The sequence below is a fragment of the Erithacus rubecula genome (genome assembly GCF_903797595.1).
Source record: "Erithacus rubecula genome assembly, chromosome: 3".
NCBI lineage: Eukaryota > Metazoa > Chordata > Aves > Passeriformes > Muscicapidae > Erithacus > Erithacus rubecula.
Genome location: NC_136689.1, coordinates 109,728,863 through 109,754,696, shown reverse-complemented (window position 1 = coordinate 109,754,696; position 25,834 = coordinate 109,728,863). Strand labels below are relative to the sequence as shown.

General features: G+C 35.1%; 1 protein-coding gene across 3 annotated transcripts in view; it reads left to right on the top strand.

The window, feature by feature from the left end:
• Positions 1-20,661, top strand: part of LOC306799194 (transcription elongation factor A protein 1) — a 43,672-nt gene extending 23,011 nt beyond the window's left edge. For 2 of the 3 annotated variants that reach the window (XM_079299869.1, XM_079299865.1), the window contains 9 exons: positions 806-868; positions 5,120-5,225; positions 12,748-12,835; positions 13,832-13,980; positions 15,798-15,854; positions 16,708-16,862; positions 18,227-18,373; positions 19,264-19,335; positions 20,358-20,661. In XM_079299869.1, the coding sequence (XP_079155995.1) occupies positions 806-868; positions 5,120-5,225; positions 12,748-12,835; positions 13,832-13,980; positions 15,798-15,854; positions 16,708-16,862; positions 18,227-18,373; positions 19,264-19,335; positions 20,358-20,366 (846 nt within the window). In that variant the 3' untranslated portion in view covers positions 20,367-20,661. The remainder of the gene's footprint in view (positions 1-805; positions 869-5,119; positions 5,226-12,747; positions 12,836-13,831; positions 13,981-15,797; positions 15,855-16,707; positions 16,863-18,226; positions 18,374-19,263; positions 19,336-20,357) is intronic. The other variant, XM_079299866.1, reaches the window with a different exon arrangement.
• The last annotated feature ends 5,173 nt before the right edge of the window (positions 20,662-25,834 follow it).

Sequence of the window (25,834 nt, the reverse complement as noted above, 5' to 3'; positions counted from 1 at the left end):
GAATAACAGCCAAATCATCTCAGCCTTTGGGAAGTTTGTGTAGGCTGACAGCCCACGTGCACAGTCAGAAGGGGATAGTGCAGAGCTTTGCTGAAGTGGAGTTGATAGATCATCAAGGTTGGAGAGGTTAAAGAGAATTACAGAGCTCATATTTATGCAAACTTTTTTAAAGTAAGGCCTGTATTGCTAAGGAGTTAATTGCTGGAGTAGCTGGGTATAGAATTTATTAACATCTTATGGTACAGTCTCTGACACAGAATTAGTTAGTACCTTTTCTAACAGTCTTAGCAGGGGAAAAGAAAAACCCACACATGTGACTTTACCACATCACCACAAATACAGTTAAGAATGATACCTCTGTATTTTTATACATATATATGTGCATTATTGATGGACTGTGCAGAGCTTCTCAACTCCAAGTTCTTGTTCTAAAACTGATGTGGTTATTCTGAACTGGAAACTGCTGCTGTTGTCTGGATTATTTCTGATGCTACTAAGCAAAGCACCCTTGAAGATGTGTGTTGGTTAAGTAGTAATTGACAGAATGCTTTGACTGTCATTTGAGTTACATGGGGTAAAACTCCCCTAGTCTTTGAGAGAATACTTTGATTTCCAAGTTAAGGCTTGTTAATGCTTAAGAGTTTGTGGAGTGGAATGTTCCTTGTTCTAGTTCTGTGGATAAATTGAGAGCCGGTGGCTTGAACCCGGTGTGTGACCCTGAAGGCAGATAAGATTATATTGTTGACATTGTATTTTAAGTTCCCAATTGCTACTAAGGTGACTTATTTTCTTTCTGTTTTTTTAGGCTGGAGCTCTTGATTTGTTGAAGGAGCTTAAGAATATTCCCATGACCCTTGAGTTACTACAGGTATGATTTTCTAATTGTTATTATGTTGCAAATGTTAACTCCCTAATGAGAAAAGTGGAGCCAGCAGATTTGAAGGTTACACTATTAAATTCCTAGGTCCAAAGTCCTTGAAAACATTGGATTTGTTACATGGTAATCTAGTTTCACTTCACCTCATTTATCACATTTGCCTTAAGTGTTTTCTTCCAGTAGCAAACTCTTAATGCTTGTCTTTCTGATTAAGATGAGAATAGGGAATTTTGTGATGAGGAGAAGAGCTGCTTACAAATTTACTGGACATAGAATCTTACATTTTTACTTACATTTCTTATGTAGTTAGCTCTAGTTTTGCCTTGAAAGTGAGGAGAAACATAGTTGATACCTTTTAGTCAAGTAGTATTTGACACATTCCACATCCTCTCTGCCTCACTCTGAGTAATATATTTCTTAAGGTAATTATACTTTTCTTTTGCTCTCCTGGGCTGGAGTGATGGAGGGGCACAATCTGCCCCTGTTGTATGGATATTCTCACTAATGTTGCTTAGATTTACATCTCTAGCAATATTTCATATATTATTTGTAAATTCTTTCAAAAATAAAGTAGGTCAACTTTCCTTACATGTCAAGTTTCTGAGCTTGTCATTTATTCCATCAGTGAGTAACGTTTTTTCCAAACTAGTCAGATATTTCCTATATGTGAAAATTTTCAAGTGTCAGAGTTAAATCTGAGACCTGATTTGACATACTAGCCGCTTAAATTGGAGGAGACTGAAAAGTCACTTTTTTTCCATGGGGCAATTAATGGTTACAGATAAATAATTAGCTATAAAGTTCAAATTTTTAAGGTGCCAGAAGGAATTACATTTTTGATTCATGCATCCTATATACTTGCAGAATGTACTCAGTAAGTTATACTATTTCTGACAGAAAATAGGAATTTTAAGGTGTCACTTTTATTCATGAATGCTTTGGTACTTTGATACTTTGTCCCCTATGTTCAACCTTCTTTTCTAAAAAGGAAACAAAACCCCAGAAAAAATACCCCACACAAAACAAGAACAAAATTCAGAAAACCCCTCTGGTTAACCTGATTCTTCGGAGTTTCTTTCTGAAGGTCTTAATGCAAATTATATTTTTCATTAAGTATCTTAATGTTCTTTTGCCTTTGGAATTAAAAATCTCTCTGCAAGTGCTCTGGAAATTCAAGTACTTTGGGATACTGTTGCATAGTGCATTGACTGTACCTTAGTTAGGAAACTTTTCATAAATATCCATTTCTATATTCAAAACAGTTCCACTGCATAAGATTGCATTTAGCAACATATTTGGACTCAAATTTACTTTTTTTTTTTTTCCCCCTTGAGAGTTTGATAAATATACAAAGTCTGACATAAACTTTCTTTGTTGGCCTCCCAAATTTGCTTAAGCAATGGTGGACTTGGGGCAAGAGTTGAAATGTGAAGTAATTGTACTCGTTGCTCTGGTGCAGGATTATTAGTGTGCTAGTGTCAAGAAGGGTGATGATTGTGAGATAGTGGAGGCACTATTTTCTTCTGTGTAGATCAAGACTTCTGACAAATGTGTTTGAATTGATGAAATGCAGAACATAAGAGAAAAGCATGCTTCCATAGCCATGTTTAAGAAGTTTTGAAAGCTGGCTACATTGTGAAAAGCTCTGCTAGCTCTGTTACTGTTGTGTAATGAGAGTAGTGATGGTTTTTCCTGTACTGGTACTTCAGCCTGAAATAATGGGGTCCTCTGACTAGTTTTACAGATAGGTGCAATAGGAAAGTGCATATTAGTAGTCTGTGCTTGTGCTGATGTCCTGTGTCTTTCATGCCACATTTGTTTTCACAGAAAGCTGGAGTGATTATTAAATACTACCACTGTGTTGCATCTGATGAGTTTTATGTAAGCAAGCTGATCCTTGCTCAGCTAGGCAGGGAGCCAGTAGGCTTCCTCACATGATTTATCCTGTGGTCTGACTTGCAAATCTGTTTAGCAGCTTCACAGCATTAAAGGCATCGTGTCCCTGGTGCTAATTGTGGTTAGTGCACTGCTAAACAGTGATTGAGGCAGTCAGGCTTTATTTTAACAAACAGGTTTTACAGGAAATTGCACACACGTCTCTCTTGTTAGTGGCTTCAGTCCAGTTCACAGGCAAGCAAGCTGTGAGACCTGGGAACCCAGAGGTGGTTTGGCTCTGCTTTGGTCTGAGTGCTCACCAATTCTCTATCCTCATACACTTACAATTTAAAGTTGGGAGCACCTCTGCTTGCTTCTGTGGCTGCTCTTCCTCCCCAGCTGCATTCCTTACATTTTTGCTTTTGTTCTGGTTTAGAGAATACCTGCTGCCACCATGTGCCACTTTGTGTCCAGTCATAGGTTACTTATGCTCAATGCTGCTCACACTACTGAGGGCTGCTGGCCAAAGCTTCCATGATTCAGGGTGAAAACAACTCTTATGCTGTCTTTGACTGTCCTTACTCTGAAAGCAGATGTGCTCTAGAATTTAAAGTGGGGAATAATGAAAATACTGGGGTTTTTCCCTTAAAAATGGCAATTGCAAGAACAACTCTACAGACAGGAAGACTAAGAAAATTTCAAATAATGGTTTGTCACTAAACCACAGACATTTAGAGAATACAACAGTGATCTTATAACAGTGACTATCTGTGCCAGTTAGTAGGCAGATAAATTAAATGATCATGACTTCCTCTCTTCAGGTAGACCCGATCCAGTGCTCTATGAAAGTGAAGAAATGAGTTGTTTTTATGTACTTCATTAAGAGCTGGCAATTCAGATGGTTTCCATAAACTGTCACTCTTGTGTGATCAGAAGAAGAAATGTTTCTAGTTAGTTTTGAGTTTTACTTGAGTTTTTGGATTTTACTTACTTAAGTAACTCTGTAAGTTTGTGTGTTTTCCCTTTGTTGGTGAACATAGGCTGTTGTTGTGCCCAGGTATTAATGGAGGGTTGAGTTTTTTGGTAGAAATATTTTTCTCATCCAGATGTGGTATTTGATGGATTTTCAAGACATGTTATTCTTTATTGTCTGAACATAATGTTGAGATTTAAGTGTTCAAAATATCAAGAGAAATGGCCAGTACCATTAATGTGAGTGAACAGTGTCCATCTTGGAAGACTTTAGTTACAGGTAAGTAACCATCTGTTTTCTTTAATTCAAAATACGTGTTTAGAGCTGATGCTCAAGCTTGAGGTTATTTGATGTGTTTCCTTGGTTGAAATAGCTACAGATTATTTCAGTATGTTTCCAGTCATTTAGCACATCCATGATGCCTCAGAAAGTGTTGTTTGAAATAATTTACAGGAACAGATCATTTCCATTTTTAGCAAGACACAAAGATTTCAATTTTCCCTTTAAGAAGATGGAAGTTTATGATGATCTATTGCAAAAGGAGAGTAATTTCTATTTAGTGAGTCCTAAATGGTAATGCAACAAAATTAAGCATCTTAACAAATTAATGTAGTCATCAGTCAAAATACAAAAAGATAATAAGATCCATATTTGTATTGTGAAATGCTTTTCTCCTCTTGTGAAGCTAAGAGTGGAAATTTTCTCCTTGTTACATGAACACATTAGGTATAAATCTACTAAAATGTTACTGTTGAGGTAAATTTATGTCCTCGTCTGAGTCTTGATAGGTATGAGTTGTAACTCTCATATTCACTCTGTAGGTGGCAGTAGTGGCAAAGGCTTAAAGCTTGTCACAGTCTCAGCCTTTTCATAAAGATAGAATAGCTCATTCATCTTAAACACAGAGAGTTCTGCTTCCATCTAGAGTCAGAACTCTCTGTGCTAAGGATCCTAAAGAATCTCAGTATCACCAACATTTTTAGGTACCTAAAGCATGTTTGCTCCCAGCTGGTATTACAGCTTTTTCCACCACCACTTAATGGGAATTCTAAGAGTATGATGTCAGTGAAGAGGTTAGCAAGCTTCTTACAGTGCTGAAATATAAATACAGTCCTTAACTCTTGTGCCCACCATAACTGCCCACCCTTCCCCAAACTTTTGTGTTGTGTCATATTTCTTTTTAAAATGTCTGTGTTGTTAAAATAATTTTTATAAACGCTTGTAGTATTTTGTCCTGATAATCACAAGAAAAAAGGAAACAAACCCATCACAAAATAAAAAAAAGAAAAAGATACAGTGAAAAATAAAGTCAAAGTACAAATTTATAGATATATTTATTTGTTAAATTGTCTTCATGTCACTTGTGATAATGTATATTTCTGTTTCTTTTGCAGTCTACCAGAATTGGAATGTCAGTGAATGCGATACGCAAGCAAAGCACGGATGAAGAGGTTACATCTTTAGCAAAATCTCTTATCAAGTCTTGGAAGAAGCTGTTAGGTATGGCAGCAGAAACATCCCTGCTCTTGCATGTTTTAACTCTGTGTAGCCTTGGTGCTCATCATTGACACTGCCTTGCTTTAGACATAATTGTGCTTTTGTATGAATGTTGGAACTTCCTGCACTGGTGTAATTGGTTTTTTGCTCTTTGACTGCCACCAGGCCATTACTGTGAGACTATGCAGAGAAACAGTTAATATATCTTATTGGGGCTGGCAGGCAGTAGAAAATCAGCTTCTTTGACATGATTAATTTCTGAAGTCTCATTGCCTGCAGTTGAGCTGGAATGATTGTACTGTAGCACTGCAACCTCTTTTTGACTATTTTCTTTGTCAAATATAACAAGTACTCAGAAGAACTGCTGCAGAATATTATGTGAGAGTGTGGAGGCTTTGAAGTTTGGTTATGAAGTGATTTCTGAAGAGAAAAAACCAGTAAAAATTATGTTAAAATCTCTTAGAATCTACAGGTAGTGAGAAGCAGAGTTGCACTTTCTAAAATCTTCATAATTTTAAATAGCTCACTAATTAGTGACTTAATAGTTTTTCTTTAATTTGCCTTAAAGCAATTAATACCCTTGAAATCTTTCTGTTAGGGTTTTATTCAAGGGTATTTGGTAGTACTTAATACATCTGAAAACAAATCTCAAAATGTGTTTTTGTTCATGCACTGTGGTGCACTCTGTTTTGTTTCTTTTTATGTAAGTTTAGGTAAATTAAGATTTTTGAAGCATAAAATTCTAGAATAGAAAACGTGAAACTATTTTCATTATTTTATTTTTAAAGTAGAAAACATAAAGCAGTTTATGTTATGATTTAAATATTTACCATTCTGTGTGGAAAAATATGCCAAATACCAGAAGAGTGTCAGTCCCCTACCATTTGAACTCAGCTTCATTTTTATAAATTGTGAAGTGTTTTCTCAGATACTTTATTACTGTCTTGTAAATGATATAGAAAATACTCTGACTGTTTGTAGAAATGGAAAATTTGTCAGAACGTTAAATTTTGATGCTCTAGAAACAACAGCCTCTACAGCAAACTTTTTAAAGCTGCCTTAAAGACTTTTGACCTACCTACTAATGTTAGTTTTATTAGTTAAAATTAGATAGTACTGGACATGCTGATAAAATACCTTTAAATTCATAGTGAGCCTTATTATAAAAGTAAATGCATATACAGGATCTTAGTGTAAGATCTGATCAGAGTTAACTGGCAAATAGTGAAAATAATGTACTTTTTTATTTTTAAACTTAAATATAGGAGTCCAACTTTATTATATCAGTACATAAAAGTGGTGAGGTATATAAGTGGAGAAATTGACTTGCATAGTGTTAGTTACTCTAAAGACTTCTACAAGTAGCTGCTGGATTGAGTGATTTAGCTCTCAAATTATTAAAAGTTATTAGTCTAAGTTTTTAAGAACAAAACCATATAAATATTTGGTGAGAGTTAATCTTTTTTCTTGGAAGCTCAGAATTTTAATACTGCAGCTTAGCTTAGACAACATAATAGAGGGCATCCTCTAATTTCCAACAGATTTCTCACTGCTCAGGTGCTGCTCTCTTTGGGGAGTGGGATATCTGCCTGGTTATGACTAAGGGATTTGCCATTTGTTTGTTAAGACACTAAAAATAATTGTCTTAATTTTTTAACACTTGAGTACCTTAAATTAGTCAAACTTATCTTAATATGCTGTTACTTAAAGTTTACTGGTGTCTAAGTGTTCAAACACTGTGAAACATGGGGAGTGTCACTCCTTCCTGGAGGGTTTCTCTGCTGTCAAAGACTGGGTAAGAACGTGGTGCCTGAAGGTCACAGCAGGACAGTCTGGGTGTAGGCAGCTGTGCAAAGGAGCAGTCCTGACTTCCCTTCTGCACAGGTGCCTCCTTGCTCCCTCCTGTGTTACAACTAGTGCTGGAGTGACTGTCCAGAAGACCAGAGCTGGGAACTGGCCAGTTGGAAACTAATTGTTTTGTTCATTTCTTCTGGCTTCAATTTCAGCTGTCACTTTTTGGTCCATCCTGTTTGCAGTTACTGTTTCCTGCACAGGGATTGTAGCAGTAACAGACAGCTGGGGCAAAGTGGAGCTTCCCCTTTTGTAGTTTGCTAGATTCAGATTGTTTTAACACAGTTGGGAGACTCTACCTAAGGCTTTTTGCATGAGATGAAGTCAAACATGTAAGGAGCTGGAAAGCAAATAAAAAATATTTGGCATTTATCAGAACTGAATACTTCTTGAGGCAGTGGGTATGTGACCTTTGTTCATGTGCTAACTTTTGTAACAGAATAGCTGTTACTGTGTGTACATTATTGTGCCAGTTCTAGTATAGTTGTGGTAATGCACTTACTACCTAAAATCTGATTAATCCTGAAAATACAGCACTGCTTACATTCAAAACTTAGGTAGTTAAATTGTCCTTGGTTGTAATGTAGATCTGATAGCATAGTAAGGCAAATATTTTGCCTCTTTTATCACTCCTCAGTAACTCATTAGAGCATAAAGTTTCATAACTGTGAAAGATAGGGTATAAGTATGGGTGGGAATCTTACAAAGTACTCTTATTCTGTTTTATCATTAGTTTTGACTTTCTTGGAAGAATACGAAATTCCCTATGTTGAGCTGCTTGAGAGATCAGTTTCGATTCTGCTGTTTGTAGTGCATGTAGAATGGTATGGAGCAAAGATGGCAGCAGAAGCGGACAGCTGTTAATCGTACCAAGCATTGTACTCAGAGCTCTGAAGTCTTTGTGAGTTATTTTTATAAATGACATTTTGAATTTAGGCAAGAATTGTTGACTGTTCAGGCTGCATGTAATGTTTCAGTTCAATGCTATCAGAATTTAGTTTTGAGAAATGCATGGGAAACATGAGAACAAATCAAAGTGAGTTGTGAATCACCAGATCTTTGTGGTTTGACTCGAGCCTTACCAGGTCACCAATGGTTTTTTGGAGGGGTCAGAAGCTGTGCAGCAGAGGGCTTGTGATCATTGTCTGAAGTGACTCACTGGATGAGCCACAGTGCAAGGTCCCTTTCAGATACTTTCTGAAAGTTAAACTATGCAGCAGAGATGGTCACAATTTGCATAAGGAGCTAAATTCAGCTCTCAGAATAAAATGCTGCTCAGTTATAACATGGGATTTCCAAATAATGACTTTTGCCAAGTGGCTGAACATGCAGAGTATGCTGTGCAGATAATGAATCTATGCATACTCCTTTAGATTGTCAGGAATGTTTCTTATGGTTAGAAAAGCAACAAAAATTCCTTAAGGAATATAACCCCCATAATAAATAATTACTTGCTGAACTGGAGAGTATATAATGAAAAAGAATATCCAGACCTCTAAGTAAAATTTCCTTCAGTAACTTTATGTACTGAACTGAAAATGCAGAATCATGACACAATATTCTTAGTGTTAAGTGATAATCTGTTGCCAGTATTGAAAACTAAAAGTGAGACCACAAACATTTTGAAATACCTATTTCAAAGAAGGATATGCTGGGATATTTTTATTTTAAAAGAGTGTTGAAGTGTTAATAACACCAGTCAGGCATCACAAAAATATTTTACAAAGATTACTTTGCTCACAAAATCGTTTATTGTTTCAAACCTGGATTTGATTCTCCTGGAGCCAGCAGGTGCAGTCTAGGACTATCTTACAGGTATGTTAATGCTGTCATAAGTGAAGTTGTTCAAGGACATCTCAAAACCAACTGACTTTGCTCAAAAAAAAAAAATTCCTGGTAACACAAATTCTTAAATTAGAGTCTAATAGCATTTACAAGTATTATTTTCTATTGATAAGAAGAATATACGTCTTTATAAGACATTGAGCAGAATCAAGTGCAAAAACAATTTCAGTAGTTTCACTTTCATATCGAGTATGAGCTGTAGAAATCACCTACTGTCAAGTGTATATTTGGAACTGTTCACGTACTGTTAGTAGGTCTGTTATTTGTTAAGCTAATAGTGGAGAGATAATGACAAATGCATTATACTATGTAAGAGAGAAACACATATAGTGAAAAGGCCATGTATCTTTTGTCAGTGATGATAAAAAGGTCTTTAAAATAGCAAACAGTTCATAATTTTGCTGTTTATTTATGGATTTTTAGATATTCCTTCTCCCAGTGCTACTACTGAAAAGAAACTTTACTTTTCTTACCTTCATGCCTTACTACATCATGGAGGAATTGCTGGCAAGTGTAGCTGCTTGTACATCTCAAGATTATTTGGTCAGAGTCTGGAAAATGGGCTTAAACAATTCTTGAATATGAAGGTCATTGTGAAATTAATGACTATGCAATTTGATATCTGTTATTTTATCTCTTTCCTTTAACTTATTTAAAGTGAATGCTCAGAAAACTTTCCAAGTTCTGGTGGTGATTCCTGAGTAGGCAGCACACGATATTCCCCTAAATTAAATTTTCATGTGATTCCAGGTAATAACTAGCCACCTTTCATTCATGTTTCTGGATTTTTTTTAAACTTTAATATTTTTCTTAATTTTAAGTTAAATTTATAAATTAATAATATTACATCTTTATCTTTTCTAATTTTTTCTTGTAACTAGCAGATGCTATTGTTGGCTTGTAATATAGTTAGAAAAATCTAGGAGAAAGCTATTAATGGCTTCTAATATTCAGATTAATTATGTTATCTGGCTATATCTTATTACATGAAATTTTGTGGTTTGATAACACAAACTACTGTTGTGTCTTATTTGACCCTGGAGAGATTTTTCACTGGAGAATCTTCAGGTGTCTTTAAATTTTAATTACCAGTCCCAGGTAGAAACTGCAGTGCAGTTGTTAAACTTTGAATGTCTTATTCCGATGGCTAATAGTCTATTCTTGTAACTACCATATTCTTTGTATTTTAAAGAAGAAGTGTTAATATAAATTAACTTTTCTTATAAAAAACCCAAAGTATTGAGATTTTTTTATGGCTACCTAAAGATGAAATAGCTAAAACTGCGAACTTACAGTTTTCAGTCCTAAAATTAGTGACAGTTTCCATTTGTTTCTGAACAAAAAAATGTTAAGTTTGAATAGCTGTATGGAGTTGCAAAAAGGAACTGCACAACTTGTAGTTTGTATTATATAAATATTTATAATGCTCTGTAGACTTCCTGAGGTGAATCACGCTGGAATTTTTAAAGATGTTTCACAGAAGGGCCATTTTTTTCCACCTTACTTTGTTAGAATTTCTGTGGTTTTTCGTAGTTCCCATTAGATGGTCATTCTTCCTTTCTATTAGAGTCTGGTCATTGAATGAAAAATAAGCTAATTAGTAAGGACTTTTAATTTGTCAAGGATCATTTTTCTTTCCCCAGTGGATAGATGAAATGCTGCCTAGCAGGCTGTTAATTGCACTCTCCTCTTTTGTCAATACAGTATTTCAATAAAACAAGATATCCTTATTACTGTGTGAGTTTAAGGATGGAAAGCATCTCTTCTAGTGCTTTCCAATTTATGATCCATAAGAGTGACTTTAACACTTACGATAATATTAACTTTATTTTCAGCTTTCTGAAACTAGATAAAAGAGATCTGGGTGCCAGCTATGCTGCTGTGGTGTGTATGGTGCATAATAAGCAGGGGATACACAGATCAGACCTGAATTTGACAACTTGTATGGCAAAAAAAAATGTGTAGGTAAATGGGCTGAACAAAGCTCCTGCTTTGCAGGACCAGAGCTGTACCCCAAGATAACTGTTTGATCTGCTAGTTTGTTTTAAAGCCTCTGACAAAAGTGAGCATGCACTTAAAACATTATGAAGTTAAATGAGATGGCATACATATTTGGAACATCTTTAAAGATTATATCATGTAATCAGTTGTTGCCATAGAGAGAGTGAGTATGCATGTTAAAAATGGGAGTTGCTTTCTTTCTCTTAGTGCACTTCAGCTGTCATAGCAGAGAACTCATGTGATCCATTCAGTTTATAGTCTTGTTTGCTTTCTTAGTGAAATTATTTTTATAAATAAAAGTTGTTAAATTGGTATCTTTATTAGGAATTGTTAAATAACATCTACAGCTTATTAAAGACAATCATCCTGAGTGCATCATCTATGTTTAATTATCTTTTTTTTTATTATTAAACAAAATTTATTAAGGATTGAATACAACATTGTAAACAATGGATGAGCTCTTGAAGGCTGGGGGAATAGTCTGGAGCAGTATCTTCTTATGCTTTTCTGATTCCTGTACTATTTTGTGTGCATCTCTTTATGGGTGCAGCTGGAGACAGGATAGTAGATTAGTGCCTGATCTGATCCAGTACTGCTGTCTCTGCTCTTCTTTTATGATGATTTTTTAATAAAGTGCTATTTGATTGGATAAATTCGTTAACTCTCAGGTTAAGGAAAGGATCAAAGTCATGTTCCATTTATTGTTCCTATAACAAGAAAGCCAGTACAATTATTTTCTACTCTATAAAAATTGAATTTAAAAGCTTGATGTTTGAAGAGACCCAAATTTGTGTGTTGCATACAACCAAGTTCCTCTGAGAAGCACAGGGATGGGATTCCTCTGGAAATAAGGATACTATTAGATGCTTAAACAAGGATTAACATGATTAGTTCAGGCCATCTTTGTTGGCAAGAATGAGCCTTCTTTTCTTGTTCTGTTTTTAATTACTTGTAAATTTTGTAATATATGCTTATTCCAATAATACAGTCTATGAATTTAGAAGTGTAATAGCAGCTTTATAAGGGTTTGGAAAGAGGAATTCACGAAATCTGTCAATCAGTGATGCCAATCTCATTAGGCTTTCTCTGTAGGCAGTAGAGAGCCAGCCTTTCTAGAGAACAAATCAAAGCAGGTGCTCAATTTAGCCACTCTGAAATCCTCTTTACAATAGAAGGGTGTATGCATTCTTGCTGTGCTAGAGTTAAATGTTGTGATTGCTCTTTTATATAAAGGCTTTTGTCTTTATTTTTTATAAAATCATAGTGAAACATAATAACCTGTATGGGAATGGCAGATTCAAATATATTTAAGTACTGAGGCAAATAATTTAAGAGCTATCACAGAGAATACTGTGTGTCTGGAAAACTCCTTCAAAAGTATGAAAATGACTTTATATTTTGCCAATCATGGTGTCTTATACAATATAATTTAAAATAATGACATGTATGTAGTAGGAACTTAAGTATATAAAGCATGGAAGACAGATTCCAGAGATCTGATGCAATACCTAGAAAGTTACTGTCTACCTAATGCAGGAGTGTTGGAAAAAATAAATCATGAAAGTCTGTGTTTCTATCATGTCTTCACTGCCAGTCTAAGCAGATGCTGAACTTGACTGAAAGGATCTGAAGTGTTGTCATGTTTTCCATTTCCTGCACTGGGAGGGAGTTGGGAAGTGAAGGTTGTACTGCAAGAGAAGGTCAAAGCAGAGAGTGGGAGCTGATAGAATTTCCAACTGGTTCAGGAGAAATCATGGTATTTTACCACTGCTTTAAGTCAGTTACTATTTCTGGATAGAAGAGAGTTTCTCATGTTTTGTATTTCCAGATGGACCTTCAACTGATAAAGATTCTGAAGAAAAGAAAAAGGAGCCTGCATCTTCCTCACAAAACAGTCCTGAAGCCAGAGAAGAAAGGTTAATGGCTGTGCAAATAATCTCAGTATAAGTTAACAGTAAACTATTTGGTCTGAATTTGTCATGTTAGAGATGGCTGCCATTTCTTTTCTGAAAGACAGAGTTGTACAAGAAACAGTGTGTTATTGGGGAATATGTTGACATGAAAAAAGAAAGTCAGTCACAGGTTAAGATATGGCCAGACAGGTTTATTCCATCTGTTGGGTCTGTCAAATACTCTGTCCTATCTCAGTAGTAGCACCCAGGTTTGAGAACTGTAAAACAACTTTCAGTCTCTGCTTTCTGATAATTGCATATGCTTCTTTTGCATGTTAGCTTTTATGTTTGATAAACATTCTGCACTTTTTTTGGTAAACACAAAATATGTTACCAGAAAAAGGAGCCTACATTAATGTCACTGTAGGAGCTGAAGAACATTTGCAGAAGAGTATTTGCAAACCCTTTTCTTCTTTACATTTCTGGGTTTAGGGATCTCTTTTCAGCAGCCATTTTAAAATTGAAGTTTAAAATCTAGCTGTATGTCCAGATGGAAGCTGAAAACTTGGTTTACAGTTTGTAAAACTACATAAATTGTGGTGGGATTTTGTGACCATGGCACCCCTTCAATACAGTAAGCAGGTTGAATGCAAGGCATTCACTGCAGGGCGAATGTTGGTGTGATGTATTGTCACTGTTTCTTAAAGTAAAGTTCTGTGGGAGGAAAAAAGGATTTCATGTTAATGTAAAGAACTGAGAATTAAAGCTTATGTGCCACATAATGGAGTGAAGTACCTGCTGTGTCTCTATTGTGTGGAATACCCTAGTGAATAGCATAAAGACACTTTCAAGATTGTATTGACTCTAGAGCTATAAATGACTTCTAAAAGGTGGTCTGTGTTCTTATTTTGGAATATCATCAAATGCATATAGCAAAAGACCCGTATTTTGCCCAGAAACAAGGTTATTTGAAGAAGGGGGAAAAAACACTAATATTGGTTTCATTTTGCCTTTTTTTAGCAGTTCAAGTAGCAATTCCAGCAGCAGGAAGGAGGAGGGTAGTGCTCCCTCAAATTCTTTCATCCCGTCTTTTCCCCGGGCTCCAAGCACTTCAGACTCTGTACGAGTGAAATGTAGAGAAATGCTCTCTGCAGCTCTCAGAACAGGAGGTGAGCTTTATGGACTATATTTTCAAGTTTAACTATTTACTTCTTCTCTATTTCTGTCTTTCTCACTCTCTCTTCTGCCCCATAGGGTAGAATAAACCCTGTTTGTGTCCATTTATGCGTGTAGACCCATAAACCAGTTCACCCAAGGTACAAGTAATGAGTAACCTTGACATGGGAAGGTTTCAAAATGCATTTTTATTGCTGCTAATTCAGGACATTTTGTGCCTCAGTTCATCTGCTATCTTGCCAACAGGGGATCTTCTTTTCAGGAATGTTACTGCCTCCTTAATGTTTCATTTAAATCTTTTTGTGGAGGCTGCTATTTTTTTTTTTTTTGGTTCGGGCTGTTTGACTGAGAGGGTGTGACTATATACAAGACTGCCTTTCTTACACCAGAGTTTTTGGAAGCCTTCAGATTTTAGGTATTGAAGGCTGCCTTTCTATTTTGATTTATATTTGACATTTCATCAAGATAACTTGCAATAAGAGAGTCTTGCATTGCTCTTAACCTTATGCCTTTTGGGTATCCGTAAATTCTTTGACTGTTCTGGGTTTTTTTCTTTTTATCTCTTATGTACACTTGGGTGTCTTTAAACTGACATATGGAATGATTTGCTAGATAAGGAGCAAACTGAAATCTGAGCTTTTCAGAATTACCTGATCTTTTTTTTTTTTTTTCTGGTGCATCCTTCTCTTTATCAAAATTATGACCCATCTCCTGTTTTTCTGCTCTTAGTGTAACTTGGCCCAGTGTATGTAGACTTCTGAATCATCTCTGTTTACTCTCTTCACTCTTTTATGCTTCCTTTAATTCATATAAATTCAGGCATTGACAATAAACAAAGCTGACTAAAGGCCATGAATTTGTGGTCATCTGAATATATAGTTCATAGACTTCTTTTGGGACCAGACAGTCACATGCAACATCTTAGTGTTCATAATTCCATGCAGTCTTCATATTGGATAGTTTTTCAAAAAACGTTGTTTTGCTGTGTTGCTTTCTACAGCACATGTAAACTGATGGTCCATGAGTTTAAAAAAATAAGGTTATTTTCTTGTTTTATGGCCTTTGGTATGAGATCAAAGTTAATGTTTGGATTACTCACTGAGATACACCCATGTTGAGATGAGGAGGCAGGTGTATGTAGATGCCTTGGAAAGGTAGATATCTTTGAGAGGAAACATTTTGGTCAGAAACAGTTAACAGTTATCTTGAGACATTTTAGTTCAAGTGTTGTGTTGCCTTCAAGACTGCTGTGGTCTGTTTCTTCTAATTTACATGTTTCATGACATCTCTGCTTTGCATTTGAAAAAATCTAATAAGATTGTTTGTTATTTAATTACAGTGTTTCTAATGAAATCTTTCTCTTCCATGCATGCAAAACATTTATTTGTTTATTCTTGTATTGTGTGGACTAAAACAATTGATTAAACACAATATTAAATGTTTCCCTTTTATCATAATCTGTGCACAGGCTGTGGAGATGGGATAGATGCCAAGCCTATTGGAATATTTTAGGTTTTTCTGTACATCAATGTTTTTTGTTACTAATTGTATTTACAACTAGGTGTCAGAAGTTTTTTGATTTTTGAATGTTTTTAATTTTTTTAAACTGTTCTGCTTCTATCACTTGTTCTTCCAAGTAATAAATTTTGCAAGCTTAAGTACACAGTAAATTAAAATTGCATATACAAAAAGAAAATTCACTGCAGGTGTTATATAATTTGCTGAGTTTGTGTTCTGGAACTATAGGGATCTCAGAGATACAGAATACAGAGTGTCAGGTTGCTAATATTTTATAATTTGTTTTCCTCAGATGACTATATTGCTATTGGTGCTGATGAAGAGGAGCTGGGTTCTCAGATTGAAGAAGATATCCTTTGTTGTATATCTCTGTGCTCTAGAGCAGGAGTATTTTTTAAAAATGCAGTAATTTCCAAATTATTTAATTTGATTTATATATTGAGTGTTTTTTATTTCATAAAACAAAAATGACAACTGTGTTCAGCACATCAGTACATAAATTTAGTGTTTAAAAAACTAAATGATTTGCCTTAAAATGTGTAGGAATGCATGTAGGTGAGCATGGGTGGGTTCTTTTCAGCTCGATATGTTTTCCTTGTAGCAGCAATATTATCTATTACTGAAGCATTCTTATATAAAATGCTGGGCTTTTCTATGCTATTTAAAAATCTTTTATTGTGAACAGTCTTAATAATTTTCTAGTGTCTTTATTTAATTTTTTACAAGTTTATTTCTAAATGAATTTGCAGTAGTAGTGGTAGCAGTGTTTGAATAGTTCAAGAACAGAGATCTGGGGTTCTTTTTTTTACAAGAAAAAATTGTGTTAGTGAGCTGTCAGTTTGAGTATTTGGTTCAGAAATGAATTAGTTCTCAGGATGAGGTCAAGAAACTCCACATAAACTTATGGGGGAGTTTTCACATTTACAGTTGAGGTCCTACTACCCAAAAATTCGTGTTTCACTGACTCTAACTGAAATTATTATAGCTAGACTATGATTAGGCTTCAGAAGGTTGTGAATTCTGCTGTGTTGAACAGGAAAGTAGCTGTTGGTTGGGATGGAGGGAGGACTTGATGGACAGTGGAGAATTACATTGGTTTAGAACTTGACCCCCGGAATGAAACCTTTGTAATGCTCTGTTTTACTTGGTAATGTTTTACTCTATTTTACTTCTCCATGTTTTGTTCCTTAAATCCAAAGCACCTATTTTTCAAGAATTAAAAAACACTGATATGAAATACAAAAATAGGGTACGAAGTAGGATAGCGAATCTCAAGGATGCAAAGAACCCTAACCTAAGGAAAAATGTATTATGTGGAAACATTCCTCCTGACAAGTTTGCCAAAATGACAGCAGAGGTAAGTAAAGCACAGGTCTTGAACTATTTCTCTCTTGGACTTATTTCCTGGCCTGTATTTATTAGCCATAAAAATAATTTAGGTAAGCTGCCCATACTTCTGAAAGACTGTAGCTTTTTTGTGGCTTGCAGAATCTGAATTACAGGGCTGTGTTGGGCTAGAGGGCATGAAAGTGACTTTACAAGTCAAAATATACGTAGAAAGTAAAATGAAAAATTAGGTTTTATGGGAGAAAAAAATGAAATCTCATTTTGTTTGACTTCTGTAGTTATGCTTTTACGTATTAGATTATGTCCCCACAAATGAGGTATGAAGAACTGTCTTGGAGACTGAGAGAAATTAGTTATGGTCAACTAATGAAAATTGTGTTCAAAAGAAAGGGATGGGGTTTTTTGTTTTAGCTTGGTTTTGGTTTATTTGCTGGTTGTTTTCTTTTTTTTACTGTAGCTTGACATAAAGGTTAGGGGAAACAGAGGCTGGTGAAAGAATGTGTAAAAAAATCAAACTGTACCTTCAGTATGTATTTTGATTTTCTTTGTTCTACATATTTATGTTTGAGTGCATAAACATGTATTTTGTCCTGTCCAGTGCACATTTTTTGTTTGATTAATGTTTTGGATTAAAATGTCAATGGCTAAAACCCCCTTAGTATTAAGATTACTTCTGAAGTGAAACAGCATTGATACAAGATTTTCATTCTACATCTACATGGGATGTCAAATAAAACTGTATTGGAGAAAAATGTAACAAGTTGGTTTTGCTGTGCACAGTTGATTACTAGATGTGGAGATCTTGTGCACTAAAACTGTTTTAAAGGAAAAAGAAAATGGGTGATTCTGAGCTCTTTGGTTAGTGTTTAGAAACTAAGTTTATATGATTTCTGGTGACATGATAAATTATGGCTGTACTGTGTTTATCAGTGCAAGTATGGAAGTAGTCAAAATAATGTAAATTTTTTCCTGTAACAAATGTTGTGTAGGTCAATGACATAAATATCCAAGTATTCAACCTAGGGAGAGCATCTTTTTTGACTCTGGAGGATGTTTAAGTCCTCTACCTTGCCTCGCTTACATTTCTGAACTTCAGAAGTCTGTTTGCATAGAAATGTTTCTAGATGTTTGATGTTGTAACTTGTACTATTTTTTTTTCCTGTGTTAAGAGAACATTTTTAACTTCTTGTAGCTTCTGTGCTGTGAAATAGCCTAGCTTAAGTCTTGTAAAATTAAAAATGTGTAAAATTCCATTGCTCTTCAACAGAGTTGTTCATGGATTCTAAATAAAAAATTGTATTGACTTGCACAGTGGTAACTTGTTTTGAAGCTAAAACTCTCTAGTAAACTCTATCTGCTCTTTGTCCTTTACAGGAAATGGCAAGTGATGAGCTTAAAGAAATGCGGAAAAATCTGACCAAAGAAGCTATCAGAGAGCACCAGATGGCTAAAACAGGAGGTACCCAAACTGATCTGTTTACATGTGGCAAGTGCAAAAAGAAGAACTGTACATACACCCAGGTGCGTGGTTATTCAGACTCTTCCTTTTTCAAACCTGGACTTCTATATAAGGATTGTCAGAGAAAGAAAATTTGAATTACAAAATGCTGACAAATTACAAAATGTGGAGTTAGTTGGATCTGCTTAGTTGTGCTTATGTAAAGCAAGTTTGTTGTATTTATTTCCCAAAAATTTTATGTAAATCCAAGCTGGATCTGTATAGATTGAAATATCAGTTTCTTTGCAATGCTGAATTTTTGCTAATTCTTAATGCATCATATTCATAAGGGTTTTATGTGGAGGAGAGATACTGTTTTCAATGTGTGTAAGCTTATTTTTACAGAGGGACTAAATGGCAGAAAATTATATCTGCACATGTATTTTTTCTTAATTTATATAATATACCATTTGACTAACACTAGACCTTGTTTTACACTCATTCCTACAAATGCAAAAAGGGTGCTTTAAATTGCTTAACAGTACTTCAGGGAATGTCATTTTCATCATAGGATCAGCTACATTTTTATTTTATATTGTTTATCAAATGCTTTAAATAGCAAGCTGTTTTTCAGTCATGAGACTTTGAAGCCTTTGCATTGGTAAATGTATATGAAGCTGTACTGGATGTTGTACTTTTAGTGCAGAATCTGCTCCTAGAAATACATGTACAGTTTCAGTGAGGAAATTGGTATTTTAGTGCTACCAAATCTCTCAAAATCCAAGTTTATAATGGGTTTATAGAGAGGCAAAACGCCCTGTTTCAGATGATACATAAAGTTAACTTGTATTTTTTGTGCAAATTTGTTTCTTTAATGTTAAACTTTGATTTAAACAGTTACACTGAACATGCAGTAGCAAAAATTGAAGATACTAATTTTCCTTTTCTGCTCTGGCTCTTGACTTTGCCAAAGGTTCAAACCCGCAGTGCTGATGAACCCATGACAACGTTTGTTGTCTGTAATGAATGTGGAAACAGATGGAAGGTAAGACTGTTAGACTGCTCTGCATATTTGATAGAAGGCAGCCAGCCTCTGCAGTTAATTTGGGTTTACAGTAAATGTGACAAACCACTTTCTGTTGACTTTCAGTTACTTCTTAACCCATTAATATTACATGTTGAGATTGCAAATAGATTTAAATTGACTGAAGGTGTGACCTCTCTCATTTGTGGCAAAGGGGAAGGGAAGTCCTTGAGACATTTAATTGCAATACTGCTTTGCCATATGAAGTGGTGACAAGCTAGTCACTGTGTTTTCTCTTTCTTCACCCAAAGTTTTTTAACTGGTTTTAATCTCTGCTTTGGTGAGTGTAACAGGCCTTTTTTAGATCTTTTGTTGTTACTGTTTTTTCTGGGTTTTTGCTATTCTGAAGAGGCAATAAGAGAGAGACATGACTGCTGTTGTATTCCTGTGCCAGGATAAGTGTAGGACAGTGATAACTTGATTGAATTTTTTTTTTAAGTTCAGGAAACAAGAATTTATAAAACTTCTGAGAAACACTGGTAGTTCAATAAAATGGAAAAACACTGAAAGGAAGGCTTGTAGAATTTACAGTTTAAGATGTGATTGCATGCCATAGGAAGCATAACCTCATTCTGTTATTTTTCTGTGTTAAGAACACTGCAGCTCTGGAGGGCCATGCCGCAGTGTGCACTAAGACTGCTACATAAAATAATACTTCATGCATCTTGGTTTACATAATTTATTGGTGCATATTGTTCCAATATGTGCTCCAAGATACCTAAATAATATATAAAGCTTAGAAATTGTTTGATAGAATTGTTTGCAGTACCTGAAAAAGTATGTTTGTCCTTAAAACCTTTTATAAGGTGGCAGTTACAGAAGTGTCTGTATACAGATGCCTGAAGGAATGGTTAAAATAAAAGCAAATGCTTTAATTAGTAATTTCCATATCCTATGTATGGTGTTGTATTTCTGTTTCTTCTTGCAAAGATTTAGAACTAAGCTGGATGAAGATCTCATAAAAAATTCTTTTCTTTTGACAGTTCTGTTAGAAGAAGAAATTGTCAAGACATCTGGACCAGTATGAACGAGGATTTTGTAATTAGCTTTAAAAACTAGGCTAAGCATCTAGCTTTCTGCAAATGAGAGGATTTTTTTGGTTTTTCTTTTTATTTCAAAGCAGCATACATGCCTCAAGTTAGCCTTTGTTTTGACACAACCATCATTTCCTTAAATGCCTTCCTATAGCTGGTAGTCAGTAGGGCCAGATTGCTCAATTGTATGGTGAATTTTAAAATATTTTTTCATTTTTATAAGTAAGTTGACATTAAACTTTTACCAGTTAAACATTTTGGTAATTGTCTTGTTTTTTTCTAACTCTGTGAATAATGTACTGTATTTTTTGTGGTCTGAAATATACACTCTCCTCCTGTGTGTATTTTGCCTCTCCACATTTCCTCAGTTGTAAGAATGAAATTTGTTTTTCTCTGCTCTGTTCACTTTGCTTTGCAAGCAGAAAAGGTATATAATTTCCTCATAACATTAAACTCAGTTGTTAACTAAAAGACAATTTAATTAACTCTCTATTTTGTATGTGCTTTTCTGGACTAGGACTAAGTTTGCAGTCATGGGGTTTGAATATTTATTGGTGGATATGATGACCTCTTTTGCAATGGTTGGTTAAGCTTGTTTATGTAACCAGCTTTGATCAATGCAATATATTTTATTGCCCAAAGCATGTATTTTACATTCTATCAGTAGGCATTATTTCTAAGAATGTCTTAAAATAGTAGTTAAATCTGATTTGAGTGTTCAGTCTTGCTTAATGTGCTTGACAACCAGCTTGGGTTTAGACTTTGTAAATAAGCAAAGGCATTGTGTTGTAGGCTATCCTAATAACACCAGCTAACCAATTCATTACATTAAACTGGCTGGGGAAGTAATACTATACTCCATTTAAATGCCATTGATTTTTTTCATGAAATGATTTTTGAGATGTAGGGTATCCGGTGTCAATCATAGACCTGCAAGTGTGAATAAATTATTAAAGTTATAATCTTTTCCATATGAGAAATTATATAAATGCTGCTTTTTTAGAGTTTGCTTTTTAACAGTGCATGTTTAGAAATATTTGCAAGTGTGTTTTCAAGGAAAAACATGTCAACATCTTTAGAAGAGATTAAATTCTTTCATTATAGCTAATTTTATATTACTTAATTTGTTGGTGTTTGGGGCTGAGGAGGTCTATTTTGGCACTGTATAAATTATTCATGAGGGGATGGGAAGAGCTCCTGAAGAATAAATTCCTTGAATGTAAAGGAAAACCAAGTTTTTCTATGTTGAATGTTTTTTGTGTGATGATGGCAACTGTAACAAACGAGTTGGAAATAGTATGATGACACTTGAACTTTGAGAGACAACAGGTGTTTGGTTAATACTTTATACAACAGGCTTTTCCAGTCAGCTTATGCAAGGAACATGGCTTTACTGCTGAAGGGAAAAATTTTTAAAATAGAAGAACTTTTGTTTTTTAGACTGTTTTTTAGGCAGAAAATTGCCTGGCATTTAAACTTTCTTGTGTAGGTTTTTATATATAAACATTTTAACTCAATGTAAAGTAATGCCCTTTAGAAAATACTTCTTCTACTAGAAGCATGAGTTAATTTTTAGCCTGTGTGTAGGTCCATTGGCAGGATTGTGTCCTAAGAGTTACTGAAATATGTAAAGTTAATTTTTTTAAAGTTGTTGAGGACAACAAACCAATTGCAGATGTTTACTATCAATTAGAATGTTTCCTTTGGAGACCTTTCTAAAAGAACAAGTCAAAAAAATTGTGTTAAAAATTACAGCAAATTGGGTGCCAAGTAGACCTAAATTTTCACAGCTGTTCACAGCATATATATACAGGGCAGGCACTGGTTGGTTTGTAAAACCTTCCTCACACTGCATGTCCTTTCATCTTTGTGCCTGATTGTGACACTTAGAAGAAATATATTTTGGAAATATGTAGTAATTGACTTTTTGTAGTCACCAGATTATATCTGGACTTTATTAAAACAACTAGAACTGTGATGCAGGTGTATCCAAGAAGTTGAAATAGAATGTGATTTCACCTGATGATACCTGATGGCTGAGTAGCAGCCTTCATCCCTTCTTCTGCCCCCATGGTAAAATGAACTTTTTCTTTTGCCTAGTGAAAGACAGAGTGCAACAACTAGATTCAAAAGTGCATCTGTTCTATTCATGCCTTATTTTGGTTACCCAAATCCAAAAATAAAACTTTCCAGTACTGATCTTTGGATGGACCTCTGTTTAACAGTTGCAGTTTTCACAGCTGTCTGAAATTTCTCTCCTGTATGAGAGAGGATGCAGAGGTGAGGCTGGGACTGTCTCATTTCTCCAGCTGGCTTGTCTACTGGGCTGCAGCTGTGCTGTGACTGAATCAGTACTCTGGGATGTTTCATGCACTGAAACATGCCAGCAGAATGGATGATGACTCTCTCCCATCTAAGAATAGCAGGTTTGGTTATTACCTTTATGGACACTTGAATTCTCTCAGATGGAACAGAGTTGACCTACAGTTTAAGATAGTTTATACACAATCCTAATAGAGAGAAAGAGCAGGCCTTACTCCTTCTGAAGTGTGTGTGGATGTGAGGGGGTGTGTGTGTGTAGTTCTTTAAGGGTCCAATCTTCTGTAAGCAAGGCTGGATGGTCGTGCTGCTAGAAAACACGACTTTTGGATCCTTCATTAGAAGACATTTTCTCTTATATAATGCGTTTGCTCATGTATTCTGTTATCTTGTTCAGGAGAAAGTATGAGTTTTTTGTACTGAGTGCTTCTTTTTGACTGTCACTAAGCAGAAGGGAAATATCTGCCCATGGTCTTGGCTTTTGAGTATCCAAGGAAGGGCCTAGAGTTCAGTATTCCATTTGTGATCACATATGTGAATTTTAAATTGAAGCTCACAACCCTTGCCAGCCTAGACAGGACTTAATTCATCAACATGAAGTCTTGATTTGTAAAATGGGGTCGTATTACCTTTCAAACACATGCCTCTAGAAATGGATCTTGAAATAGTATTCATATAAACAAGCCTGAGGAGTTTCACTTCTTTTAGGCACAATTTTATACAACTGTATTTTAGTTTCTGTTTCACTAGATCATTACTACTTTTGAATTCTTTTACCGTTTCAGAGAGTTTGAGATTAATTTAGTTACAACATTAGTATAAAAAATCTTTCATAATGTCACTGAAACAATACTCATACCTTTTATGGCAGAAGACACAGGTTCTTAAGAGCTGATTACAGCAAAGTTGTTTAAAAATTACTTAATGTTGTGATATGATAGCTTTTCTCATCACTTTATCTTTTTTCTGATAACATTTGTTGTCAGAAACTGAATAAGTACATGATGCTTGTATGATGAATTTTAATCTAACTTTATATATGGCAGAGCCCTTCAGAATATATATATATATATATATAATCTTTTTCTCCATTTGTACTGTGCTAATGACTTTGGAATTTAAAGGTCACTGTAAAGCACAATGTGTTGGCTGAAGGAGCCCATGCAATTTTAATAGTGCTTAGCAGGCTGGTGAAAAGAGCAGTCTTTAACAGTATGCATGTTCTGTGGGAGTTACTGCTTTATGATGTGCAGACATTGAAGGAAGAATGCCAGTGGACTGGAAAGTTGTTACAGCTTAATGATATCCTGCAGTTCAATAAATGCCAAGGCAAACCAACCGTGCTCATTTTCAACCTAGGATAAAGTGATTTCATGATAATTTCTTACATGATTAAATAATGTCTTATGTCAATATGATTATTTTCTCCTGCTAGTCATGTAACAACTTGTCTGTGGAAACTTTTCCTTTTCAGTGCACTTTGCTTTTGCCCTGAGACGTTTATGCATCATGAGCAGGTATATAGCAATGAAAAGTAATTAAAAGTTTGTTGTCTGTGTGGGTGGGTTTTTGTTTTCATCTTCCCCCTCCCCCCTTCTTGCCTTCATGCCATCAATTAAATCCAGCATTAACCAGCCTCAAAGTAATAACATATTTAGGGGATATTCTCAGGATATCTAGGGATCAGCATTCTGCCACTGATGTAGGTATAAGCTTAAGCCCAAAGCACAGCATTAAGATTTGTTAATATATTTCAGGAAAGAATGCATATTGCAAATGTCAACATATTGTAATGCAGAAGTAAAATGAATATTGCCTAGAGAATTGAAATTGCTTAGAAGTAGTGGCACATGGAAAATAAGCTTAGAAATTATTGCTTTCTTCTTTTAATAATTTAGCATTAACCATAAAACTGTCCAAATGGATATAGTTCTCTCACCCCTCTAACTTCATTGCATCTTTTTTTCCCCTTTTTCTTGCAGAATAATAAAATATGTTGTTTAATATGGACTATGAGTATTCAGTCTGTCTTCCAGCTTTCAATGAAGTATCTTTGCAGAGAAGAGAGATAACTAAAAGAAATTAAATCCTCCATTTTTTGAGATGACATGCTTTAAGGCTTTTTTTGATGTGTGCATATGATCTTTCTAACAAGCTGAATTTGACCTAGTTAAACTTAATTTGTGAACTTAGAGGTTTAGAGCACTCCTACCCACCCTGATTAAAACAAACACAGCATTTTCTGTTTAACTCCAAGTTCCCCATGAGTGCTGCCTTCTGAAGAAACCTAGTTTGTTTTGTTGAAATTACTACTTACATTGTAATACTTCACATAAACTGAAATAGTCTTGGTAGTGCTTTGGGTGTGTTTAATAGAAGCTCAGTTGTGGTAACCAGATAGGTTAAGCAGTGACAAGCACTAACTGAACTGTCTTTAGTGGTATATGGAAGGGTTTCCTCTTAGTCATCCAGCACTGTGCTACAGATGGATTTTACTTTGCTCTCTCTGGTTGTTTAAGGTTACTTTTTTTGTGCTGACATGCTGAACAGTTTTGTTGTTGGAAGGAGATGATGAAAAGTGTTCATAGAATGATAAATGATTTGGGTTGGAAGGGAAAGTACCTTAATCAAGTACCAGCCCCACTGGCAGAGCACTTTCCACTAGACCAGGTTGCTCAGTACCCATCCAACCTGGCTTGATCCAGCCCATAGCACTGATAAATTACCATGCACCAGCTCTTCTCCTATGGTGCTATGCACTGAAAAATTCAAATTGTTATGTTCTTCAAAGTGCAAATGCAGTAAGGGCACAACGTGTCTCCTGCCAAGTGCATTGAAGGAACAATTAAATTGATCTCTTAAATTCTGTTTTGATCTTCCTTTTTTTTTTTTTTTTTTTTGCAAAAGTTCCCATTTTGTATTTTCCATAATGCTGAAATTAGGCAAAGATTAAGTTTTGGAAACGCTACAGTACACATTACTGAACTCTGCCTGCCTGGTTCTCCCTTCTAGGTTTTTTTTGTTTGTTTTTTGTCTTTCTGTTTCCTGTATGTCTTTTTCAAACCTATATGTGTCATTTGGCTCATTTAAAGAAATACACAGGAAAA